Source organism: Streptopelia decaocto (genome assembly GCF_964273445.1).
Source record: "Streptopelia decaocto genome assembly, chromosome: 7".
NCBI lineage: Eukaryota > Metazoa > Chordata > Aves > Columbiformes > Columbidae > Streptopelia > Streptopelia decaocto.
This window is the reverse complement of record NC_138661.1, coordinates 47498065-47520788: the sequence shown is the minus strand read 5'-3', so window position 1 is coordinate 47520788 and position 22724 is coordinate 47498065. Positions and strand designations below refer to the sequence as shown.

Sequence of the window (22724 nt, the reverse complement as noted above, 5' to 3'; positions counted from 1 at the left end):
AAGGAATAAAAAACAGGAAGCCAGTTATTATTTAGGAACTGTAATCCCCTTTGTTATTGTGGCAGAGAATCACTTTGAAGCAGATAAGGCATCTAGACGGCTTTTTTAAGTGGGAAAGTTGCTTTCCATTTCAGTCACTTCATTACCAAAAACTGGCAGGAGTTGAGAGAAGAGTGCCAAAAATTATTAGGGACACAGAGAGTGATTTATGAGGAGATATTAAAACCTGCCAAGTCATGCATATCTTAGCTAAGTGATGACTGTGTTGGAAGATGAGGCTATATACTGTATATGAAAGGTGCAAACACTGTTCAGGGAGGGATTATGTAGTTATGTATGCTGGGCTGTAGCTAAGAGTAGAAGGATGAAATTAGAAAACAGAAAACTGAGATCAATATCAGGGAAACCTCCTTGATAGTGAGATGAATTGAAGCAGTGATGTAATTTGCTAGAAGTGGTGAAAACTATGCTGCAGGAAGCTTTAAATTAAACTAGACATAGCATCTTATAGCATAATTACAGCTGGTTTTGGCATGGGTGAAAAGACTACTCTATCTAAATGCATCTACTTAAATACTATTCTCTTTTGCTCTATATGCAACACTGGGCCTTATGTCAAAGGGCCTTCTGGGTGCTACTATACTGTGCATATTACCTGTAAAAAGGAGTTGAAATTCAAACACAGAGAAGTTGATAAATGTCAACATTGCTTTTGTATCAATTCAAAATAGTGAGGAGAATGGGGAATATAGAAAAAGACAGAAGCAGAGGTAAATAAACCACTGCCTGGCAGTGCTCAGCCAGGGTTGTTTGCTTATGAAACTTGAGCTAAACTGAGTTTGTCACAATGGAAAGCAACAGCCAGTGTTTATGGTAGGCAGTGCTACCCTCCATCTTCACTGTGAGCAAATGCTGAGCACTGAACAGTCATTGTGATAGGGGCTCTTGTGAAAGTGAACAGAAGGCTTATCACAACAATGGGTGGACTAAATGTATACTAATTGTAACGAATCTTGCATTAATTAGAAATTTCAGCACTCTTTGTTTAGAGAGTCAAGGTTGGTTTAGTTGCCAAGTTACTCCCACATATTCAGCAAATTGACCAACTGTTGAGTTGTGACCTTTTATCATTGATTGCTTTTAATGGCTATTTCACTGTCTGTTTGCATAAAAGAATTTCTAATGAAACATCTCACTTCCTCTATTCGCAGCAGCAAATCCCTTGCTTTGCTCTACTGCTCGATTCCACTGTAAAAATGGTCTTTGCATTGATAAAAGCTTTGTGTGTGACAGTCAAAATAACTGTCAAGACAACAGTGATGAAGAAAGCTGCGAAAGCCCTCAAGGTAGGCACAGGGTTTTTATTCTATTCTGCAATATTATACCAACTCAAATTAACATGGAACTGGCTCAGTAAAAAAATATATGATTGTGTTGGCTTGCTGTGTATCAGTTAGAACTGTGGTTTCCTAATTCTGCAGATAATGAGTATGAAACATGTAGAGTACATGCGCATACATTTCATTGTCAGTGCTCAGAAGACTGGTATCTTTTTCAGATTAATAAAAATGTACTTTGCAGAAGTGCTTAGAATCTTTGATCCAGTGCTCGCTGAAGTTGCTGGGAATCCATTTAGTGACCTTTATGATTTATGGATTGGACCCAGGGGGATCAATAATAAAGCTTCAGTTTGAAGTAATTCAGTGGTCTGCCTGTTTACCAGATGAGTAAATCTGTGTAGGCTTGAAACTTTAGATCCTCATTGTTCAGTTACTTTCCAAAAGGCATGTTTCACTGCATGACAAGTCTACTGTGAAATAATTTATTCCTACCCTTCCTTGATTTTGTATTTAAGATGAGGACAGGGAAGAAAATTTTTTGTTTGAAAATTGTTGTGTATTGAGTCTTGTGAGAATCTCAAAATACAATCTCTGACTTTTTTTCTTTTTAACTTATGCTGTAAGTCTACATCTAGTGCTCCTCGGTTTTGTATTCTGTAACTTAATACCATAGCATTTTATAAAACATGAATTATGTAGAAATGACTTTAGGTTAATAAATTATCTGTATAGGGCATCAGCTGTTAAACATTTTCATGTCTGAGTTACTATTGAGAGTTTAACGTGGTGCTAAATATTCTTGACAGCTCACAGAGGAAGAGGGAAAACATGCAACAGCAGTGCCAACAAGATAGGGTTTATAGCAATGGTACATGATGATCTCTTCTGTGCCATTCCTAACCCATGAGCTCTTTCCTTTGGCTCCATATATAAGGACTGAAGGGGTCTGTTGCATTAAGATAATTAATTCAGCAGAAGTTAAGCCCCATGCAAGGTGGCTAGGTTGAACTCCCAAGTGATGCAAATAACCTGAAGTTGGCTCTGTAAGTCCTAATCATGCCCAATGGCCAGTCTGGTGCACAGATGCACAAATAGTGTAATATATACTATAGGCCTGGGCGCAATAGTGTTGAATTCGCACAAGTAAGATTCACAAATAGTGCAGGCCAGTCGTGATCATTGAATCTTAACGCTGCAGAGATTCACAAATAGTATAATATACGCACTGCACAGATGCATGAATAGCATAATATATGCTATAGGTCTGGGTGCACTCAATGAGAAATTCTCACCACTAGATCCACACGTAACGAGGTTTATTAAAGCAACAGGTGCAAGTTCTTTTAGATGCTGTTAATAAACACACTGTCTGCAAAAACATGCTTTAGTTGCAAAAATACGCTTCAGTTGAAATAAGATGTTAGTTGCAAGAAATAAGTATTGGTTCCATATATATATAAATTCTAAGATTACTATATAGCGCTATTAATGTGTACAAGCTTGAAGTCTAAACCTGGTATAACTTAGTGCACAAATCTTGCCCAAGAGCGTCCTCCTGAGGGCAGGCAAGATAGGCTCAACCCATCAGCTGATCCCAAAAGTTCTATTATGCTGTTCCCTTGACTTCTCGGTGATGGTGTTTTCCCCCTCACTTCCTCTGTTGTTAGGTTATTTTATACTATTCCACATTTAGGTGGAACTTGAGGGACTCTAGTCATACAAACCTTTGATATTGATTGGTTTAGAAATCCTCACTTTGATTTTTAAGGTAAAAACCTTACTACACATGCTTGAAGTTAGGCCAGAGATGGGTACCCTTTGAGACAGAGGTATGTTTTGGTATTATAATGAGATTATAATGAGCAAAGTTAATCCATCAGACAAATTTCTGTCTCAGTAACAAGCATTTTGGATGGAAATGCATATTTATCCTTTTTAATTGACAGTAGCTATACCTTATCTTCAAAACTGACAGCAGCTATACCATCTGGTTATTGTACCTGTGCTTTGTTAGCAGGGCCTGGCCTTGATACCTTCATATCAGTCCACCCCTCATATCTTTTAATTGATACTACTCTGAGCTTCCTTGGGCACTAGGAATTAAGAATGCAGGCCAGGTGTGTGGGGCGAAATCACACAGAGCAGATATCTTCTGCCCTGCACAGCTGCCTTGTGTGCTGAAGATGTGGATATAGATTTATTCTCAATAAGTGTATCCTTGGTATTTAGTTTCAATAATCATCCTGGTAACTAACATGCTTGCTGGGCTACATCACAGCCTGGGAACATAGCTCTGCTCAGATCAGAGCCTGGGAGAGGGTTTCTGGCCTCCCCTACCTCCTGTCTTGGGGAGAGGGGTGTGGGGAAGGTGAGGAAAGGGGGAGGGACTAGCATGTGTGTATTGCTGCTGTATCAGTTCCGCTGCCTGTATGCTAAGTGCTGAATTGTTTTTCACTGCAAGCCTAAGGCAGCCTAATAAGATCAATGTGAGTGGTAAGGTTTCTCGTTGGGTTTCTTTTTTTTTTAATTATTTTTTTATTTGCTTCTGAAGTTTAAAGTAGCAGTGTTATTTTCCAAGGTTGGGATGACTGCTTCCTCTACAGATTAATTGGCTGGATTCACTCCAGGTTGTTTGTTGTCACGATACTCTGCTTTTGGAAGTGACTGTCAGTCTCAGGAGAAGAAAAGAGCAGTATTTCATGAAGCCATTACTTTTATCTTTGGTCCTTGCACAAAAGTTAGATGAGTAGGAGGGTTAAGCAAAGAAATTCTCTCTTATTCTATGCATGAAAGAACCCCAAACAAGGAAGAAGGAACTCGCTTTCATATTAGGACCAGAGCAGCAATGGTTTGTGGGATTTTTTATTTAAGAAAGGAGTCCAAGTACAGGGGTGGAAATGAGGAGTTCTCAAAATGAAATGCTGGTTGTGGGGAGTGTGATTGCCTTTGCCCATTAGCAGCTCAGAGCCTCCCTACATTGCCATTTCACCATCTCTAAGTGGAGCTCATGCACCTGTCTTTCAAAATGACAACTAAACCACATAATATCCTCAACTTCCCATCTGAATGCAAATGACAATCCCCTCCGGAGTTCACAGCTATGGGTATGTCTGTCCTGGCTTCCAAACACGCTGACTACTTAGAATTAGAGGCTACCCTGGACAATCTTTCATTTCTCACAGTTCTTTCTACAGCCCCTCTAATTACTGTAACTAGAATGAGTTTCTTTTTAACACAGTACCCAAGAATCCTGGTCATAGAATCATAGAACAGTTGGGGTTGGCAGGGACCTTCAGAGGCCATCTAGTCCAACCCCCCTGCAATGAGCAGGGACATCTTCAACGACATCAGGTTGCTCAGAGCACCGTCTGGCCCGACCTGGAACGTTTCCAGGGATGGGGCATCTACTACCTCTCTGGGCAACCTGTTCCAGTGTTTTACCACCCTCATTGTAAAAAATTCCTTCCTGATGTCTAGCCTGAATCTCCCTTCTTCTAGTTTAAAACCATCACTCCTTGTCCTATCGCAACAGCCCCTGCTAAAAAGTCTGTCCCCCTCTTTCTTATAGGCCCCTAGTAAGTACTGAAAGGTCACAATAAGGTCCGTAAGGTGTCTCTGAAGCTTTCTCTTCTCTAGGCTGAACAACCCCAACTCTCTCTGCCTGTCCTCATCAGAGAGGTATTCCATCCTTCTGATCATCTTGGTGGCCTCCCCTGGACCCTCTGCAACAGGTCCATGTCTTTCCTGTGCTGAGGGCTCCAGAGCTGGACACAGTACTCCAGGTGGGGTCTCACCAGAGCAGAGTAGATGGGCAGAATCACCTCCCTCAACCTGCTGGCCACACTTCTTTTGATGCAGCCCAAGACAGGATTGGCCTTCTGGGCTGCAAGCACACATTGCCAGCTTGTGTCCAATCTTCCATCCACCAGTACCCCACAGGGTTGCTCTCAATCCCTTCATACCCCAGCCTGTATGGTTAGAGGAGGTTGCCCTGACCCAGGTGCAGGGCCTTGCACTTGGCCTTGTTGAACCTGATGATTTTCACATGGGCCCACTTCTCTTTTGTCCAGGTCCCTCTGGATGGCGTGTCCCTGAGGCATGTCAACAGCACAGCAGAGTTTGGTGGCATCCACACACTTGCTGAGAATGTACTCAATCTCACTGTCAATTTAATTGATGAAGATATTAAATAATACCGGTCCCAGTACAGACCCCTGAGGGACACCACTTGTCACTGGTGTCCATCCAGGCATTGTGCCATTGACTACCACTCTCTGGGTACTTACAGACAGAGCATTGCAAATCTTATGGTTGGACTTGATATTAAGGGTTTCTTCCAACCAAAATTATGCTATGATTCTGTAAAATTAAGAAAGAGGGTTTTCTTCCCACTAGCTATGTTATCATGTGGAATGTGATAGCTTTAATTCAGTGTAACTGAGTGTAGTCATGAGAGGCATATGAGATTGCCCTCATATGCTATTTTTCTATCTAAAAATGTGTTGATTTATAAATCACTAAGCTTCTAAACCACTGTAAGATAGTGTCATCAATGTTTAACAGATGGGGAAGAGGGGACATAGATCAGCTAAACAAATTGCTCTCAGATTGACATCCAGGCTGGTAGCAGTAGAGCTTCATCCATGCTTGCCTGCTTCAGGGTTATGTCATGAGTCTTAATAAATATTTGCAAGCTGTTTTGAGATACTATGATAACATGTGGAATAGAAGTGTGAATTATTAATTGGTACTTTACTCTCCTTCTGCTCTTGGGTATACTGACAAGTGTTTTAAATTGACACCTCTTCCTATTCCTCTCTGAACTTCAAAGGCCTCCTTTATCCTGCTGTTGTTATTGAAAAGCTCCAGTAGCATAGGGGTTTGGTTTATGTCAGATACTCCTCCATGCATTAAGATAAAGAGGGGTCACTCTGCAGGCTAGGAAAACAGGAATGTGACCCCTTACTGAAAAATGTATTGACCCAGCTTTGAAATGAAACACTTCAAAATGTGCTGACCTTGGTGAATAATAGGTTTGCTAGCATGCTGCAATTTCAGATGAGCCTGAAAGCATGGGTTTAGAAAGATTAATTTTAGTCATAAGTAGGGGTGGATTCATTTGAGAGGAGGGAGACAGAGGCCCCAGGATTTAGTTGTGAAAATGGGAGGAAGGTCAGATTTTTGAGAACAAATTCCCATCTTCCTTTTTCCTTAGCACTTGTAACTGAGTGTTGCACATCTTACAAAGGCTTGCATGTCGTGGGGAAAGTATCAGTTTAAAAACTTAAACTGTGACAATTTGGAAGCAAGTCAAATAATTCCTCTCTAATTCCTGACAGTAATTATTTGTAGCTCTGGTAGCTGCCATGGTAAACTTAAGAGCTGTTCCTTTAATCCCACCCCAGCTATACTTTGGTCATCTCTAGTTTCCAGCATTGAAGTAGTAGGGCCAGATGTTTCCCTTAGTGTGTAATGTGATGTAATCATCAAAGTATGTGCCTGAGTTTTGGGATTGGCTGGAGGATATATCTGCTTGGATTATCCACACAAGGTGCATAGGTGAATTGCTCTTCCTAGGGCATTACTCCAGTTTTAACAACACTTGCAGCAACTGGAAATTTCTGCTTCTGTTCTACACTTAATGGATTTTAATCCAGGAAAGTTCCTTTCCCACATACATGTTTTTCTGTTACTACTTTAAGATCTCTCCCTGGGCCTCAAATTAGCTACAGTGCTAAACCTTCACAGCAGCTGCTTTGGGTGTGCCCCTCAAGCCTGCCTGTCGCTGGGCGCGATTTTCCTGCTCTGCGACAGGCGTTCACTCAATTGGAAGCAAATTTCTCTTTCTTAATATTTTTCAACAACCATGTAAATTTGTTCAGCTCTAGGACTATTTAATTTATTCTCTTAATTTTTATTCTTCACAGTACTTATTCCTTTAGTTTCTCCTCTATTTTGTACTTCTAGTATAGACAGCTTTAACACTAACAAGAGCATACCGGACGTTTTCATTCAAACTCCTTTTACTTTCATGGCCTTTTTTTTCATTCCGAGTTTACTAAATACCTTTATTAGCTTTAACCCCATTGCCTAGGAAAGGAGGTTTTATTGCTGCAAGTCTATATTCACTCTGATTAGTGCTGTAGAGAGGTGCTCTTGGCTTCAGTAGTGTACCTACAATTCTAGGTCTGCAATTATTAGTAAGCAGTACCGTTATGGTCAAGTTATAAACCAAATGTTTTGCAAGTGTCCTAAAGTTGATTCCTGCCCTGTGTTTCTACAGTGTATTTGCTAATGCCTACTGTTGCACATGTGAATACCTCCTTTTTTAATTTTGCATATTTTCTCATTGAATTTGCATTAGAATTTTTATATACCTCAGTATCCTGAAATAAAACAGATTTAGAAGCATGCACAGTTGTCAGTTGCCTGTATAAAAATTGGCAGCATATTAAAAATTGAAAAATCTGACCCTGTGTCAAGCAAGTAGAAAACAGTTCAAAAGGTTGACTTATTAAAATTATTTTTTAAGTGATAATATAAATTCTGTAATGATAATTTCTGTGGATTTAGGTGAAGGTGAGATGGTGAGATGAGGTTGGATGGGACTGGCTGTAATGGTGAACATTGGTTCATTGTTGGTGTTTGCACAATTGAGTTGCAATATAAAGTGGGTTGTAGAACTGGGCCAGGCATACTGTAAATTTCAATGAAATACCACATAACATCATTTACGAAACACAAATAGCTCCCAGAGCATTCCATTCTGTATGGAGTTTGTAACCAGCCCTCTGCATATGGCAAATTGAAATTCTGAAATTCCCAAATGTTGTGGTACCACTTAGACATCCCAAAGCTTTGTAGTCTGATCCTGGCTGCATACATTTCCTTTTATTGACTCATTATTGACTCAGTGTATAAACCGAAGCTCAACTTGCAATTACTGTGCATCAGCTTAGCCCAGATTCAGTCTACAGCAGAAATTTAATACTCAGATGCAGACAAAATAGAAGCATAAACTTAAGGAAGGATACAAATAAAATGTCACTGAATGCTTTATTAAATGAAGGCTTTGCCTGAGCATATTTAGCTCTCTAATATCCCTGTTTTATAACACTTGCTAGATGGAAATGTTTTTGTCAGCTGTGAGTTTCTTCTTTCCTCTGTTCCTTCATGCCCTAATTAAGTTCAGGCTTCCTCTTCTTTCCCTTTTTCTCTCCTCATAAAATTATTCATTTGAGAGGTTTCTTATCAAGAAAAAAATCGCTCCATCTGCATGGAGGCTAAAAGGTAAGGTGAGCTGCAGTAGGCAGATGTTTATATTAGCTGGTATGATATTTCAGATGACTGCTAAGTTCACCTGTGCACTTACTTCAACAGTTATCTGGACGGACTTCATAGTCCCTGCTGCCTCCTAGGCAGCAGTAAAATTGATTATTGGTCACTTGCTTCCAACAGGAGATAATAACAGAGGCATTATTGTAGGTGGTCCCAAACTAATTCAGAAGCATGGTAACTTTTTAATGGGACTGAGAAAGGAACTCTTACCTCACCAAGCATTGAGGCTTTGCAATTATACTACTGTAAAATAGATGTGAGGATCTCAAGGAGAGGTCCAAGCAGCTGGTGCAAGTTATCAGCAGATGGTGACCTGACTAGTATGGAAAAATCAGTTTTATGACTGAGGTCAAATCTTAATCAAGGTGTTGTATCACTGCAGGCTCACTGTATTTTGTCAACAGCTCTAGGGAAGAAAAGGAGGACCTAGCAACAATCACCTTGCCCTGAAAGCAAAACAATTACTTGAAGATATTATAGTAAGGACAGGGAACTGACTTTCTGTCTCCAACTCGTATTATGCCCATTGTGTAGGCAGACATATTTCAGGATGCTGATGGTAGCCTTCCCTCAAGGCACAGTTTACTCCCATGACAGAAGTGCCATTCTTACAGGAGTGCCTTACTGGACTCTTGCTGTAATTCCATAATTTTTTTCATTTTTGGTTGCTGGGATTGAGATTGCACTTCTCTAGCTTGTTACAAAAACAGTACCTGTACATAGTAACTGTGTATCAGCTACTTTCAGCCAGTGGCTGATGAGGGGAGCTGGGAACTGAAGACTGTAAATGGCATGTTCTTTTTCTCACCTGTGCAGAAATGAGATATGAGGTCTTAACTGTTGTGTCCAGATATTTTTACCTTCACTTTGTAGCATTTATGCCTAATTAACAGTTCCAGAAAAAGCTGATGACAGGCATATCCAGTTACTTTGCCTGTGCTTCAAAACTTCAAGAACAGGTTATAAAATGTCATGCTTGAGGAAGACAAGTTTAAAATAAAGGACATTCTTTTTCCCCATGATTCTTGAGGCTAATTAAATTCTCTCTTGAGCTCTCATTAATAAAAATCAATTACTTTCAAAACCATTTTCCACAATTTTTTAGCAGCTGTAGGTGTTTGAAATATACCATATGTCTTGGCATGTCATGCCATGTCCTGGCTGCCGAATTGCATTAACTTTTCATAGATGTCAGTGTCATTTAATTGTGCAGAAGGCTCTGTTGCTGGACTGTAGGTGCCAGCCCCCAGTCTTTTTGCTGTCAATGGAGGGAATCCAAATAAAAGGCACAGATGTTAATCATTGACCTGCTTTAAAACCAAATCAGTTCCAGGTAAGGTCACCAAGTGCTTTTTCTACAGTTACTGTAGAAAAAGGCTATAGAGTTTGTATTTAAAATGAAACTTTAATTTTTGTTAGTATAGTTTCAGTACTGACACAACCTGTTTTTTGTTGGAAAATGGTAGTTGTCATAGCAAATGTGTCAGGGGGGGAGCCACAGCAAAGCTTTCCTGGGTTAAGTACTTAAGAACGATTGAGAAAGCTCGCTGCTACATTCAGCAGCTTGCACAGGGATGTGGACAGAAAGCGCAAGAGTTTTCCTTTCTTGCACTTTAGGAGCTCAGTTGTTCTTTTTGTGCAGCAGTGGAATTCAACAGAAGACCAGTCTTGCTGCTCAGACCTGTGTGAGTGGGAGAAGCAAATCCCAGCATCTTGTGCATCAGACTTTGGGGAAGGTTTTTATTTTGTTTTGTTTTGTTTTTCCCTGCAGCTGCTATCAGTAAAGTTGAAAGTTGTGGCTCCTAAAACATCAGACTGCAACTCTATCTTTTCTGAAACTAGTTTTGCACGCACTTAAAATCTGTATCTTTTCACAACTTCAGTTATATCTGGGAATAATTTGTGATGTGAGCTCTGTCAAAGCTTGTATATATGTTCTTACTCAAATGTAAAGCCACAAACAAAGCCAAGATGACTATTCCTCTGTTCGGATGTTGTAGCAGTTTAATAAATAATCAATTATGTAATCGACCTAAAGCAGCATGTTTTCAGTGGAGACAGTCCCCTGGCACAGGGTTACCAAGGTCTGTTGAAAAGTTTTACTGACATCTGCTCAACAAAAATAAATGCAACATCTCCAGGTCAGCCAGATGTCTTTGTAGCTAGAAGCTGTGCTGGTACAATGCACTTGACTCACAGGAAGGAGAGCAGCTAGAAATGCAGGGTTGCCCTCAGAAATGCAGGCGACCCCACGTATGTGTGACCTTGATAGGTCTGGACAGTTTGTGTTCATTTTTTTGAGAAATTCTTGCTTAGGGTAATTCTGGTTTTTCTCTAAGTGGTTTTACTGTGCTGGCATAGCTATGATTTTATTCTGCCTTACAGAAAATATGATTTTATATCATCTTACAGGAGAAATAAGGGTATGGAAAACTGAATTTGGGGGGTATACCTCACAACTGAGGTGGTATTAACATTACAGGGTGTCTACCAGAACTCACTAATGTCTTCATGCCCTGTCTTTCCAAACACTGGTCCGAGCCAGGTCACGGGGAGGGTTAACTTTCTGCAACTGAAACAAATGTCATTTGTTTCGCTATTGCAGGTCACAATTTGCCATACCAGCGTGCAGTGTTCACTGTGGAACACAAATTGTTTCAGCATGATTTTTAAAGCCCAAGAAAGCTGTCAGCCAGGGTTCCAGAGGAAGGTATTTTATATAGTGTTTGATCTAAAACTAGCAGGTGAAACTTGGTAAGCAAGAGTATTACCACAAAAAATAAAGTTTCTTGCTAGGCTTTAGATTAAGCTGAGATTGATCCTCAGCCAAGCACTTCAGTACCTGTAAATCTGTGAAGGACGAGGGTGTTGAATTCTAGCTTTCCTTTCTTTGCTGCTCTTGCATTAGAACTTGCATCACAATCTGATCAAGCTTCCTTGGAAAACTGGGTACAGCAGCCGATTTTCTTCTGCCTGCTGAAAACTGTGATGTGGTGAGAGGCATCACACCAGTTAGTCTGTGTGATGTTCCCTGAACTTGCCCAGCTAGCTCATGCTCCCATCTCACATTACCAGATTGTTCTGTGCTAATTTGGTATAAAGGATTGTGTTAAAAATCCATATTTATGAGGGATGTTAAAAATATAAAGTAATTATATGGTTTTCAATTACCTAAACATCAACATGCAATGGGAATTAGAAGGTAAATAATGAATTTTCTATTTGTAATATAGAATATAGAATATATGCAAGCAGGGGGAGGAGTGCAGAGGTTACAGTGCAATGAAGTGCTTTTAGTATCTCTATTCAAATTCAGTTCAGATGTCAAAGTAGGTATTGGCTGTTAAGGGAGGTGAGTGGGAAGCATTAGGAGCAGAAGTTCTGTTCATACCTCTGCCATATTAGTTTAGTAGTGTTTCCACTAACACAGCGGAAGGCTGGGACAATGGGAGTGCCCATTCATGTGTCCTGAACACAGACATGACAGCAGCTAGAGCTGCCTGATGCTTCCTGCTATTGGCATGGTAAATGACCTTGGGCATTTTGTGTTAATCTCTGTCATACACCCGATCTCTATTTTGCAGATTAAGAATACCCAACTTCTAAAATTTGAATGCTTTATGAAAGATTATAAAGTAATTTGGAAGAAAATAAATATCCTGAATCATTTCTGAATATTATCTGTCACTTGAAGGGCACCAACCAGTCATTGTGGGGTCTGGGCATTGGTGCTGAAATTAGATTAGGCTTTGAAGAAGAGCTTTCAAGACTTTGTTTATTCTAGTAGCATTATTGCACTACAGTAAATGCAGTGATTACCAACTAGTTCTTAAGTGGAAGTAGTTTTGAGGATCTGCTGCACTAAAACCTGTGGGAATTAAAAACTAGCTTGTTCCATTTGTTCAACTGTTTATTCTTAGGTCATCATTTCCCTTTGCCTCCTACATGCTGAATAGCTAACAAACAACAACCTCATTTTACTTATGGGTGTCCAGGAAAATGCTTTTACACTTTTTGAGACAGGTTTTTCCCTGGTGAATGGTATTCATTATTTACCCTCTATAGGAGAAGACTTAGGACTGTCCTTCTACAGAACAAGTTCTAGAGCTGAGAGGTTTTTTTGAGAAAGGTTTTCTGAAATAAAACTTGAACTATTGCGTCAATTAACTTTGAAGTCCCTGGTGGCTGGAGCCTTGCTGACTGGTTTGCAAGGAGGTGGTTTGGACTTAGCTTGAGGGAACGGGATAATTATGTGCAGTTAAAGGAAGCTCTGCAAGGTATTCAGCACTGATGCTTGTAAGAACCTGTAGGTATAGGAATATTGTATGGGAGAGTGTCCTTACAGTAACTAACTTGCTGTCAAATTTAATTTTCTTTTTTCACACTCTAGAAAAAGAAAACAACAATCATGTGACTTCAGGAAAGCAATGCTGGGGGGGAAGTTAGATCTTTGTTTAATAACTGAACGACTGAGATCAACCAGGAAAAGGCAGATGAGAAAGTTATATGTTCTTCTCAAAAGCTAACAAATTCCAGGCTGAATTTTTTCTGCTATTTTTGCTTGCTATTAACGCCAAATTATCTGACCAGATTAGAACAGGTATGTTGGTGATCGGTTAGACAGAGAGGTTCTTCAGAGATGGTCTCAGACAGCAGGGTGGCTACAGCAGGTATGAGAGGACAAAAGCAGTGAGTAGAGCCTGGCTTGCAAATGGAGTAGAGGTCATTGGTAGAGACTTAAGTCACGTTCCCACTTCTTTTTTTTTTTTCAATTTTGTTTTGTGAAAGGATCACTTGGCCACAGTCTTGTAATTTCTATTGTGTGGGAGCCAGCTTGTATAATTACGACTGAGACAGTGGTAAGCTTCTGCTCTTACAGTCAGTTTTGTGGTGAATCAGCTGCCAAGGTTTACATTCCTGAGCCCAAATTCTTGCTCTCCCCATTGAACTTGCAAAAAAAGTGTGATTGAATCACCGAGTGTTTGCAGAAGCCACTGCTGGTCTCTCCCTTGTTTTCCAGACTGCCTTTTCCATCACCTCTTGATATATAAATCCCAGAGAGTCAATGATTCGTTGGCAGCCACATGAGATCAGATTCTAGTCATGACTGATAATTGCAAGAAAATATCCAGAGAGTACCTTCCTGGCCAAGGTGGACGTAATTCAAGACTCCATATGTAAAGGAGCACTGGCTGGAGGTGCCTGAGGAAACATGAAGAAGTAGTATTGTGAGCTTGCATATAGGAGAGAGATCGCAGCATGATACCTTTGCAAGCTATATGGCCCATCTGAGGTGAAAGCCAAGCAACATGGAAAACCACTGTGAAATGAGTTAACTTTCAAATAATGAATTTCCCAGGAAGGTACAGGACTGATTTCAGTCTCTGTCTTTCATATTTGTACCTATGGTCAGTCTTTCCAGAAAGCCTAATGCAAATATGGAGTAGAGAAAACATACTGAACCTATTCCTGTGCTCCTTCATTGATTGTTTCACTCTCACCATATTCTCTACTTTCTCGTGTTGGAAAAACTCTTCAAGCAGTTTACTTTTGTTTGTTTGTTTGAAAAGAAATTAAGTAAAATTTGTGCTTCCCTCAGTTGTTTTTGGTTTTGTTTTTTTGTTATGTTTTGGTTTGGTTATGTTTTGGATTGGTTTTTTTATTGCCTTCTTTCTTGTAAACCATCAGGGGCTCTTTCTCACATGTTGCTGTTGTTTGTTTGCTTTTTGGTTTCTTTGTCTCTTTAGTTTTTGTATCGTGCTCTTTCTTCGTGTGTTTGGTTTTGGCTTTTCTGGAGGTATCAAACAAGAGGAACTATACATCAATCCATATTCAGGATTCAATCCACTATCTCCAGTTAAAATACTACAAAATTTTGTTATCCTATTTCAGTAAATCTTTCCTACTTGATCATTGTTCTTAGGTCACCCTGGAGGGGCAGTAAGTTGTCTAGGCTTAAAACATGCAAACAAATGAAAAAAAACTAAAAAAAAAAAAGAAAAAACAAAAGACAAAACTAAAAAACCCACCACACACACACATATATGCGAGAAATCATGCATCTCTCTGAGAAGACTGGGTATACATTCCTTTCTGTTCCATCCAGTTCTCTGAGATGGACCAGGTCTCTCACTTGGCAGTATTCAGCATGTGTGGGTTTTTTATTATAATTTCAGCAGAAATTTAATATTACAAGTTTAATGGTGTCTGCAAGTCACATGTGAGAAAAGGAGTCAATTTCTGCTCCAGTTGTGCTAAAGCTGTTAGAGCAAGAATTTCTAGCTATTTTACCGCATGATTTGTACTGCTTATATTTTATGGCCTTGATTTATAGCCTATGTTACAGGTTTCTCTGATGCTGCTAGCAGTTCCCTGCCTGTGGTTTGCTAAGTGGGAGCAGTCTCCTGATACTGTTGACATGAGGTGTATGTGTTGGCCACAGTGCATTCCCATTGGCCACCGGAACCAAGGCCTTGCAGTGGAATGGGGAGTCTTGAAAGAAGTTACTGCATTTAACATCTGCTAGAGGAGAAAGTTTCTGCAGGAAATGGGATAGTAGTCTGCTTCTGGAGTGTGAGCTGGGGATGAGCATTTGGCCAGCCTCCTGCCACATGCAGCACATGGCAGCAAACGCAGCATTGCAGCAGTTGGTGTGCAGAGCCAGAACTGTCATAGTTAAAGTTGTGCACTCATATATTAAAGGGAAGGAGGGAGAGGAGACCTTTGCAGCTGGGTTGAGAGCAGACTGCCACCAACAGTTGTGTTGAAGCATTCCTCACTGCTATGAGATCTGTGAACGGTACTTTGGAGAAAATTCTCCCCTGGGTTTTTGATGCTTTTCAACCACAAGTCTTTATCATTTTTAACAGGGTGGAGTTCTCTGCAGCACTCTTCCCCAGGCTTTCCAGTTGTGGGAGCTGACTGAGGAGAGAGGAGAAGCGGGGTGGGGGGAAAAAATCAGACTTTCAAATCCTTCCTTTCCAGGGGCTACAGGACTGCCTCTCCAAAACTGTTATATTACTCTTATGGCAGTTGCCTCTGGAATTGCAATTGCAACATATTCTGGCTCTTCTCCTGATAGTTAGAAGGGAATTCTTTAGCTTTTTTCATTTTCTCTCTTTTCCATACCCTTTTCCCTTTTACTACGCAGTGAGAGAGCCAGGGAAATGAATAAGGGCCTGCACACATCTGCCCTTTTCACAGTGAGAAAGGAACGTTTCTCTCCTGTGTATGCTATGGCTATGTCCTAACAAGAAAACAAAAAGCTATGATGATGGATTTTTTTTCCCAAAGTGTCTGTTTAGATGCACAAGTAAGGTATATTTCTAGTAGGTTCTGTGCTTTTAGGCATATTTGCAACGTTCACCCTTTATATGTAAGTCAATATTTTGGGGGGTTTTTTAGAGGTAAATAATTAAGCACCAAAGAAAACTTAATACAAGCAAACCTTCTCTCCCTGCCTTCAAGAACACTGACTTGAGCAGATATCACACAGACTTTATCACACAGACTTCCTTCCTTCTTAGAGGCTCAAAAGACGATCTCCATTGCTTGATAGTTCAGTCTGCCTTGTGCAGCACCACTCTGCTGTGCTTTGTTCAGTCTTAGTTTCAAGGACTCAGGTCATGAGGATTTCATTACCATTCCTGGGTGATTATTGTACCTGCAGTTCTCACAACAGGTTTTCCTGTTCTAACTCCACCTCTGCTCTGAAGCCAAATAAAACTCTTAGAGTATGACATTCCTGACCTGGTTTCTGGGCCTCTACAAGCCTGTAGTGCAGGTCACTTATTGCAAGTACAGAATTACTCTGACTTTTACCTTTCCTTTTTGTTTTGTATGCAGAACAAACTCTCTAAACCCTTCTTCTGCCCTACGTAGTTTACAGACTGAAAGTGTATCTTGTGGGCCTGGAGGAAAAAGTTTGGGCATTTCTCCCTTCCTGTTTTGCTTGTCCCTTGGGCAGGATCTGGTTCCCGGTGGCCAACATGGAAGATGCCCCGAGGAGCACAGAGGGGAGCAGGGTCCAGGCTCTTGTCCCCAACCTGGCCCAGAGAGTGACAAGGCCCTTCTGTGGGGGTAACTGTTCCTAATGTCTGGCTGCTGTCCGTGAAAGGCAGCTCTGCTGCAGCCTCAGCAAATACTCAACAGCATCTGTTTTCTTAGGCACTTTCAAACTGAATGCACATGATTTCAGGAAGCAGAAACACATTTTACTTGCCAAGTATTGCATGAAATGATCAGAAAACAGATCTGGTTATAAGGAGACCTTCCTTGGGAGAGTAGAAGAAGAAGAGGAAAATAATAGTTGTGTATTTTTTACTGCTTTAAAACAGCACCTCTCACAGCTTACCACATACTTAAGTCTGTCTGCTTAGTGACTTGTTTGTTTCCATTTCAAACCTGGATGTAATTAACGTAATTTTATAAACACAAGTGTACAGAAGAAGGATAATAGAACTTGAGGGACCTTGTTCTTCAGAGCATTATGTACACTGCTTTCTCCGGCAGTTCCTTTTGCAGAGCAGTTTATGGGCAGCTTCAAAGTATTTATCCTGCTTAAGAACAATATTAAGTATATTAATTAGCTTTAAAATGTTCTGGGCTTTGTTGTGCTTTAATGTATTTAAAGATATTTTCCATGGTGAGACTTCAAAGTGACATTTCTACAATTACTTTCACTGTGCAAGTGGACTGTCACATTCTCCTGAACTGCATAAGCTACCTGCTGACATCATCAGATGAGATGAGGTTTTTGCAGATAGGCCCACAAACCATGTTTGAAAGTGTCACAGAATCATAGAATAGTTTGGGTTGGAAGGGACCTTCAAAGGTTATCTCGTCCAGCTCCTGGCAATGAGCAGGGACATCTTCAGCTAGATCAGGTTGCTCAGAGCCCTGTCCAGCCTGGCCTTAAATGTCTCCAGGGGATGGGGTAGCTACCACTTCTCTGGGCAACCCGTTCCAGTATTTTACCACCCTCATTGTAAAAATTTTGTTCCTCATGCCTAGCCTGAATGTCGAGAAGAGTTGGTGACACATCACCAAGCCTTTTATCAGAAGAGGGAGGGAGAACCTCAGAATCCCAGAATCTTGGGGATTGGAAGGGACCTCAAAAGATCATCTAGTCCAATCCTCCTGCCAGAGCAGGAACACCTAGGTGAGGTTACACAGGAATGTGTCCAGGCGGGTTTTGAATGTCTCCAGAGAAGGAGACTCCACAACCCCCTGGGCAGCCTGTTCCAGTGTTCTGTCACCCTCACTGAGAAGAAGTTTCTTCTAAAAATTAAGTGGAACCTCATGTTCCAGTTTGAACCCATTACCACTTGTCCTACTATTGGTTGTCACCGAGAAGCATTTGGCTCTGTCCTCATGACACTCACCCTTTATATATTTGTAAACATTAATGAGGTCACCCCTCAGTCTCCTCTTCTCCAAGCTAGAAACCCAGCTCCCTCAGCCTTTCCTCATAAGGGAGATGTTCCACTCCCTTCATCATCTTTGTTGCCCTGTGATGGACTCTCTCCAGCAGTTTTCTGTCCTTCTTGAACTGAGGGGCCCAGAACTGGGCACAATATTCCAGATGGAAGGTGTATATCCTTTCTTTACTGGTGTGCATATGCTTTCCTTGTACGTGGGCCAAAGAAAAAGCATAAACTGCCCAGAGGCTGGGGTGGGCACAGGCAATACAAGCCTCATCCAGAGCTCAGCTGGAGGTGCTGTGCCCATGTCTCTCAGCCCCCAGTTCTCTGCATCATTTTGTTGCATCTCCATGCAGCTGGCATGTTTCTCTTCATTAAAATCCATTGCCGGAAGAATCTCCTGGAACGTCAGGCAGAAACTTCTACATCTGTAAGTGTGTAGACATCAGAAGCTGTCAGAGGGAATTCAACAAGGTAGAGAGAAATATCTTTTTGGCCAAAAGAGTGAAGTCCACACGAGTTCTGCTATTCCTTTCTCTCCCTAATGCAGTATCTTTTAAAACTTCCAGTCATATCTGCTGCTTGTTGAAAGGTATTTTCATTCTGTTGTTCATTGCTCCATCTTACACTTGTTCTGTGGTAGTGCTGCACCAGACCTCTGTCTCACCACTGCTGGTGAAAAGCCTTTCTTTTGTCCTTCAAGCAGAGTGCCTTGAAGTGCAGACAGGTTTTTGGTGGCCTTCGTTTGCTGAGTTGGGAGTGCTCTGCTTAAATGAGGGAGTAAGTTAACTATTGCACAGCACAAAAGAGAGAGGTTATTGCTCTTCTTGGTAGTTCTGAAGGCAATCTGTTCTCTCTTTAACTGGAGAAAATGCTCTAGTGTCCTCACACCAGCTCATTTGGTAGTTTCTGGTGAGTCTGAAACAGATGTTGCCTGTGAGCATGATGTTTTGGGGTCACTCTTCCCCGCGGCGGATTTCCACCTCTGGTGGTAAATGGCCTGTTGATAAGACTGCTGTTTGTCTGATGTGGTTTTGATTCTGTTGTTGGAAAAGCAGTAGTGGGAAAAGTGGAAAAGTAGATGTAGGTGGGAGATGTGGCCCTTTTACCACTCCGCAGTCTGAGGCAGGGGGCTGTTCTATGATAGGAATGTGTGAGCGAGGAATGTCTGCAAGATGCGAGTGAATGCAATTTCAGAAGAGAGTGTCAACCTATCTTTTCCCTCTATATTTCATGCTGCATCTTAGCCATCAGTTCTGTCAGCCCCAGGGAAAGCTCATGCCTTTTCTCGTTTCACACACTTAGCTAAGGTTACAGAAGTTCATTTGTCATAAGGTGAAACTCCTGTCCATTGTCATTTAAAAGCCTTTACTATGACAAATTACAGTGCCACCTCTGCTCTGCCCAAGTGTGCTTTAAATGAAGCACAGGTTTTGCTCATTGAGGGAGAGCCGTCACCGCTGCAAGAGTCCTTAGTGTTAACGTAGCACTCATTCTTACAGGACAGAGTGAACTTCCCATTCTACAGATTCAACCATCAGTTCATGCAACCTATCAATGCATCTTTTGACATGGTGCATATAAATACACATTTTTAAAGCACTTCTCATAGGCTTCCAGAGCTCAGGTCATTCAATCTGTGTTCTGTTAGGTGCATCCTACCTTCAGTGTTTCTCTTGCAAACCAGTGAAACCCAAATTAATTGCAACAGCTTGCTCAGAAGAGGCACGTTCAGAGAAGTCTGGAGGGTGAAGTCCTAAGAGCTTGTGCAGAGAAACTGCTTTGCTCTCTGTAAACACTTAGGATGTGGTGATGGTAGTTCTTCTGGTTTTAGGTGCCTTTCCAGAGGAATTGCACTGAGGGTGGTAGGGCACCCTAATCCTGTGTTTGAACCATGAGACCCAAAGAGCTAATAGATTGAGAATAAATTGCTGCAGCAGTTGCATTCACAAGTATCATGAACAGCTTCCTTGAAGTGGTGTTTGATTATTTGAGACCAAGATTTCAAAACATTAAAATAGCTTAAACATAATAACTCAGCTAAAACAAGTAAGTTCTGTGGATATGTTTCATTTTTCATAAGTCTCTATTTTTTCCCTTTTCAGAAAATGGACAAGAAGGCTGTAATAAAGAATAATTAAATCTGTAACCCAAGCAAGACACAAAAAATTCAAAATCTAATGCTAATCCATTTTTTTTATTTTGCAGGTCATTGTTGAGCACTAACATGCACAAAAGAATGCACATCGTTAGCATTGACAAAGACCTGACCATTAACTCTGGAATTCTTAGCTTCCAGGAGTTTATCTCACAGTATCATTCTGTAAATGATTTTTTGTGCTACCTTGAGCAGTTGCCATGAGAATAAGTGTCTGTCTAGGCAGAACTATCTGTTCTATTGAAAGAGAGTCATGTCGCTTTGATTCATAATTAATCTTCAAGACACTAAAGCATCCTGACAGTATAAAACAAACAAATCTGACTGCTTGACAGATGAGACAAAGTGTCTTGCGTTGTATTGCATGCATTGCACTGAGGCTCAGTAGGTAACTGCTGTGTAATTCCTGGCTTTCCTAAAGAAAAGGTGTGTGTTGTGTGAGGTTGCGCTCCTGGTGAAAATGTGTAGAAATGAATATGCTTTCACAACAAGCACTTCTGGCTATTTGGTAAAAAAAAAAAAAAAAGTAGTATTGGATCCCTTATCTTACATAGCACAACACAGGATGTGTTTGTTGCAAGGGGTGATGATATTTAACAAAACCTTATTCCTGTTGCATCTGGAGGTCTGATGTATTTGTTGTTGATTACATGTCTGATCCAACATGAGGGGAAGGAGAAGATCCCATGAAGCACCCCACTGCCTGAAGCTCTTCTGGCTGGAGGGCAGCTCTGTGAGTTCCCATGTCAGGAAGTTCACCTACCAAAAAGTAGAAGAGAAGCCTTATTGAAGTCTACTTTGTGGGTGGTAGTCATGTATAGGCAGAAGCTCATGAGGACAAGTGATAGGCTTGGGAGGATTTGTTTGCACTGGGAATACAGTGTACTTCTGTAAATCTGCAATGTATGGTACATGGTGCCAAAATTACTTATTGTGAATGCTGTCAAATGCTTTTGGAAAATATGCAAACTTGTCCCATCCTTCTGTGAAAAAAAGATTCCTTCTAGCTTGTCATGGTGGGGAAGGGAATGGAATAAGCAGGTGGTTCACAGTCATACTTCAAGGCACATTAGTGTACATGTCTTTAACCTTAAAAGGTTGTTAGTGTTAGTCCATGAATTCTGACTTTGAAGCTTGCAATGGGTGACGTGTTATTTTACCAATCTTTTTCTTTTTAAAACAAAACAATGCACTCTTTGGTGGGATTGGTGCTCTGGACGAGAGGTGAGGTTCACCTGTTAAACAGAGAATTTTATATTTAGCAAAGAACTTTCCTCTGTAAGTCTGTGTTATGCCAAGAACATGGAGTATAGTTTATCACAGAATATTTAATAAGTTATATATGTATAGCTAGAGGTGTCAATTTTTTTTAAATAAAGAAATCTGTTCTCTTTCTTGTGGCTTTAATGGTAGAGTGATATGCAGTAACTAGATGATTGCTCAATACAATCTGCCGTGTCCTTTTGGCACAGTCTGTTTTGAAAACTGCTCTGGTAGGCCCAGTCCTACAGTGGATCCTTCCACTAATGCTTCACCTTACTTCATCCTTGCACCAGCAAGGTAAACAAGTTGCATTTTGTTTTGCTGGCCTTTGCAACCAGATACTAATGAAGATGATGCTTCATTCTGAAGAAATGAACTATCACAGGCATCTCGCCAACTGCCATCTCACTGTCAGGAGAGGCTTGCTAGCTACAGCATGAGTGTTCAGTGGTGACGCCTTGCATCTTCTGCAACAAGCATGGCTGGCCTTGTGTTCCAGGGATCAGCAGATCCAGAATATCTCTGCTGGTGGCAGTTTTGTTTTCCATGATCTGGTTCATGCATATGCAACTCAACGCTGTGGCTTTCAACATGCAAAACATTTTCTTCTTCCTGGTCCAAGACAGAAATTGCATTGAAAGCTGAATACATCTCATATTTTGCCCCAGAACTGTGGGTATGTCGGTTTCATATTTTCATTACTTGAAAACTGACCACTTCAGACACTTTCCTGTAAAAAAAAAAAAAAAAAGAGCTAGATCTTTCTCAAGAAGAATCTTTAAAATTAGGAACTTCTCACTTGAATGTCAGAGTTGTGTATAATTTGCTATGATGACAACCACATGGCCTCTGTCACAAAAGACTGAAATGTCTTGAGCTGTTGTTGAGTAAGTTTGTGCCTGTTCCAACAGGTTCTTTGCTCCTGTAGCACAGATAAAGAAGTCAGCTCTGGGCCGTGTTGTGTCTGAGCTTTTCTGGTGTCTTACAGTCACTCTGTGGGGCATTTTCAGCCTTTCATGTATTATGGTTATGCCAGTTGTATTTGTAGTTTCTGTTTGCTATTAACAGTATGTAAATGCTGAGCTTAGTTTGTGTTTAAATTATTAGAGCAAAGGGAAGATCATTTGATTCCCTATGAGAATAACTTGCCATTGCCTCCATCTCTCCAGAGAATAATGTTTTCCTTTTTGGTTCCCATTACTA

At 40.8% G+C, this 22724-nt stretch overlaps 1 protein-coding gene across 5 annotated transcripts in view; it reads left to right on the top strand.

The window, feature by feature from the left end:
- LDLRAD3 (low density lipoprotein receptor class A domain containing 3) overlaps positions 1-22724 on the top strand; it is a 128586-nt gene that overhangs the window by 69126 nt on the left and 36736 nt on the right. For 3 of the 5 annotated variants that reach the window (XM_082057527.1, XM_082057529.1, XM_082057530.1), the window contains one exon: positions 1212-1346. The exons of 1 other annotated variant lie outside the window; for it this stretch is intronic. In XM_082057527.1, coding sequence (XP_081913653.1) covers positions 1212-1346 — 135 coding nt within the window. The remainder of the gene's footprint in view (positions 1-1211; positions 1347-22724) is intronic. One more of the 5 variants, XM_082057528.1, reaches the window with a different exon arrangement.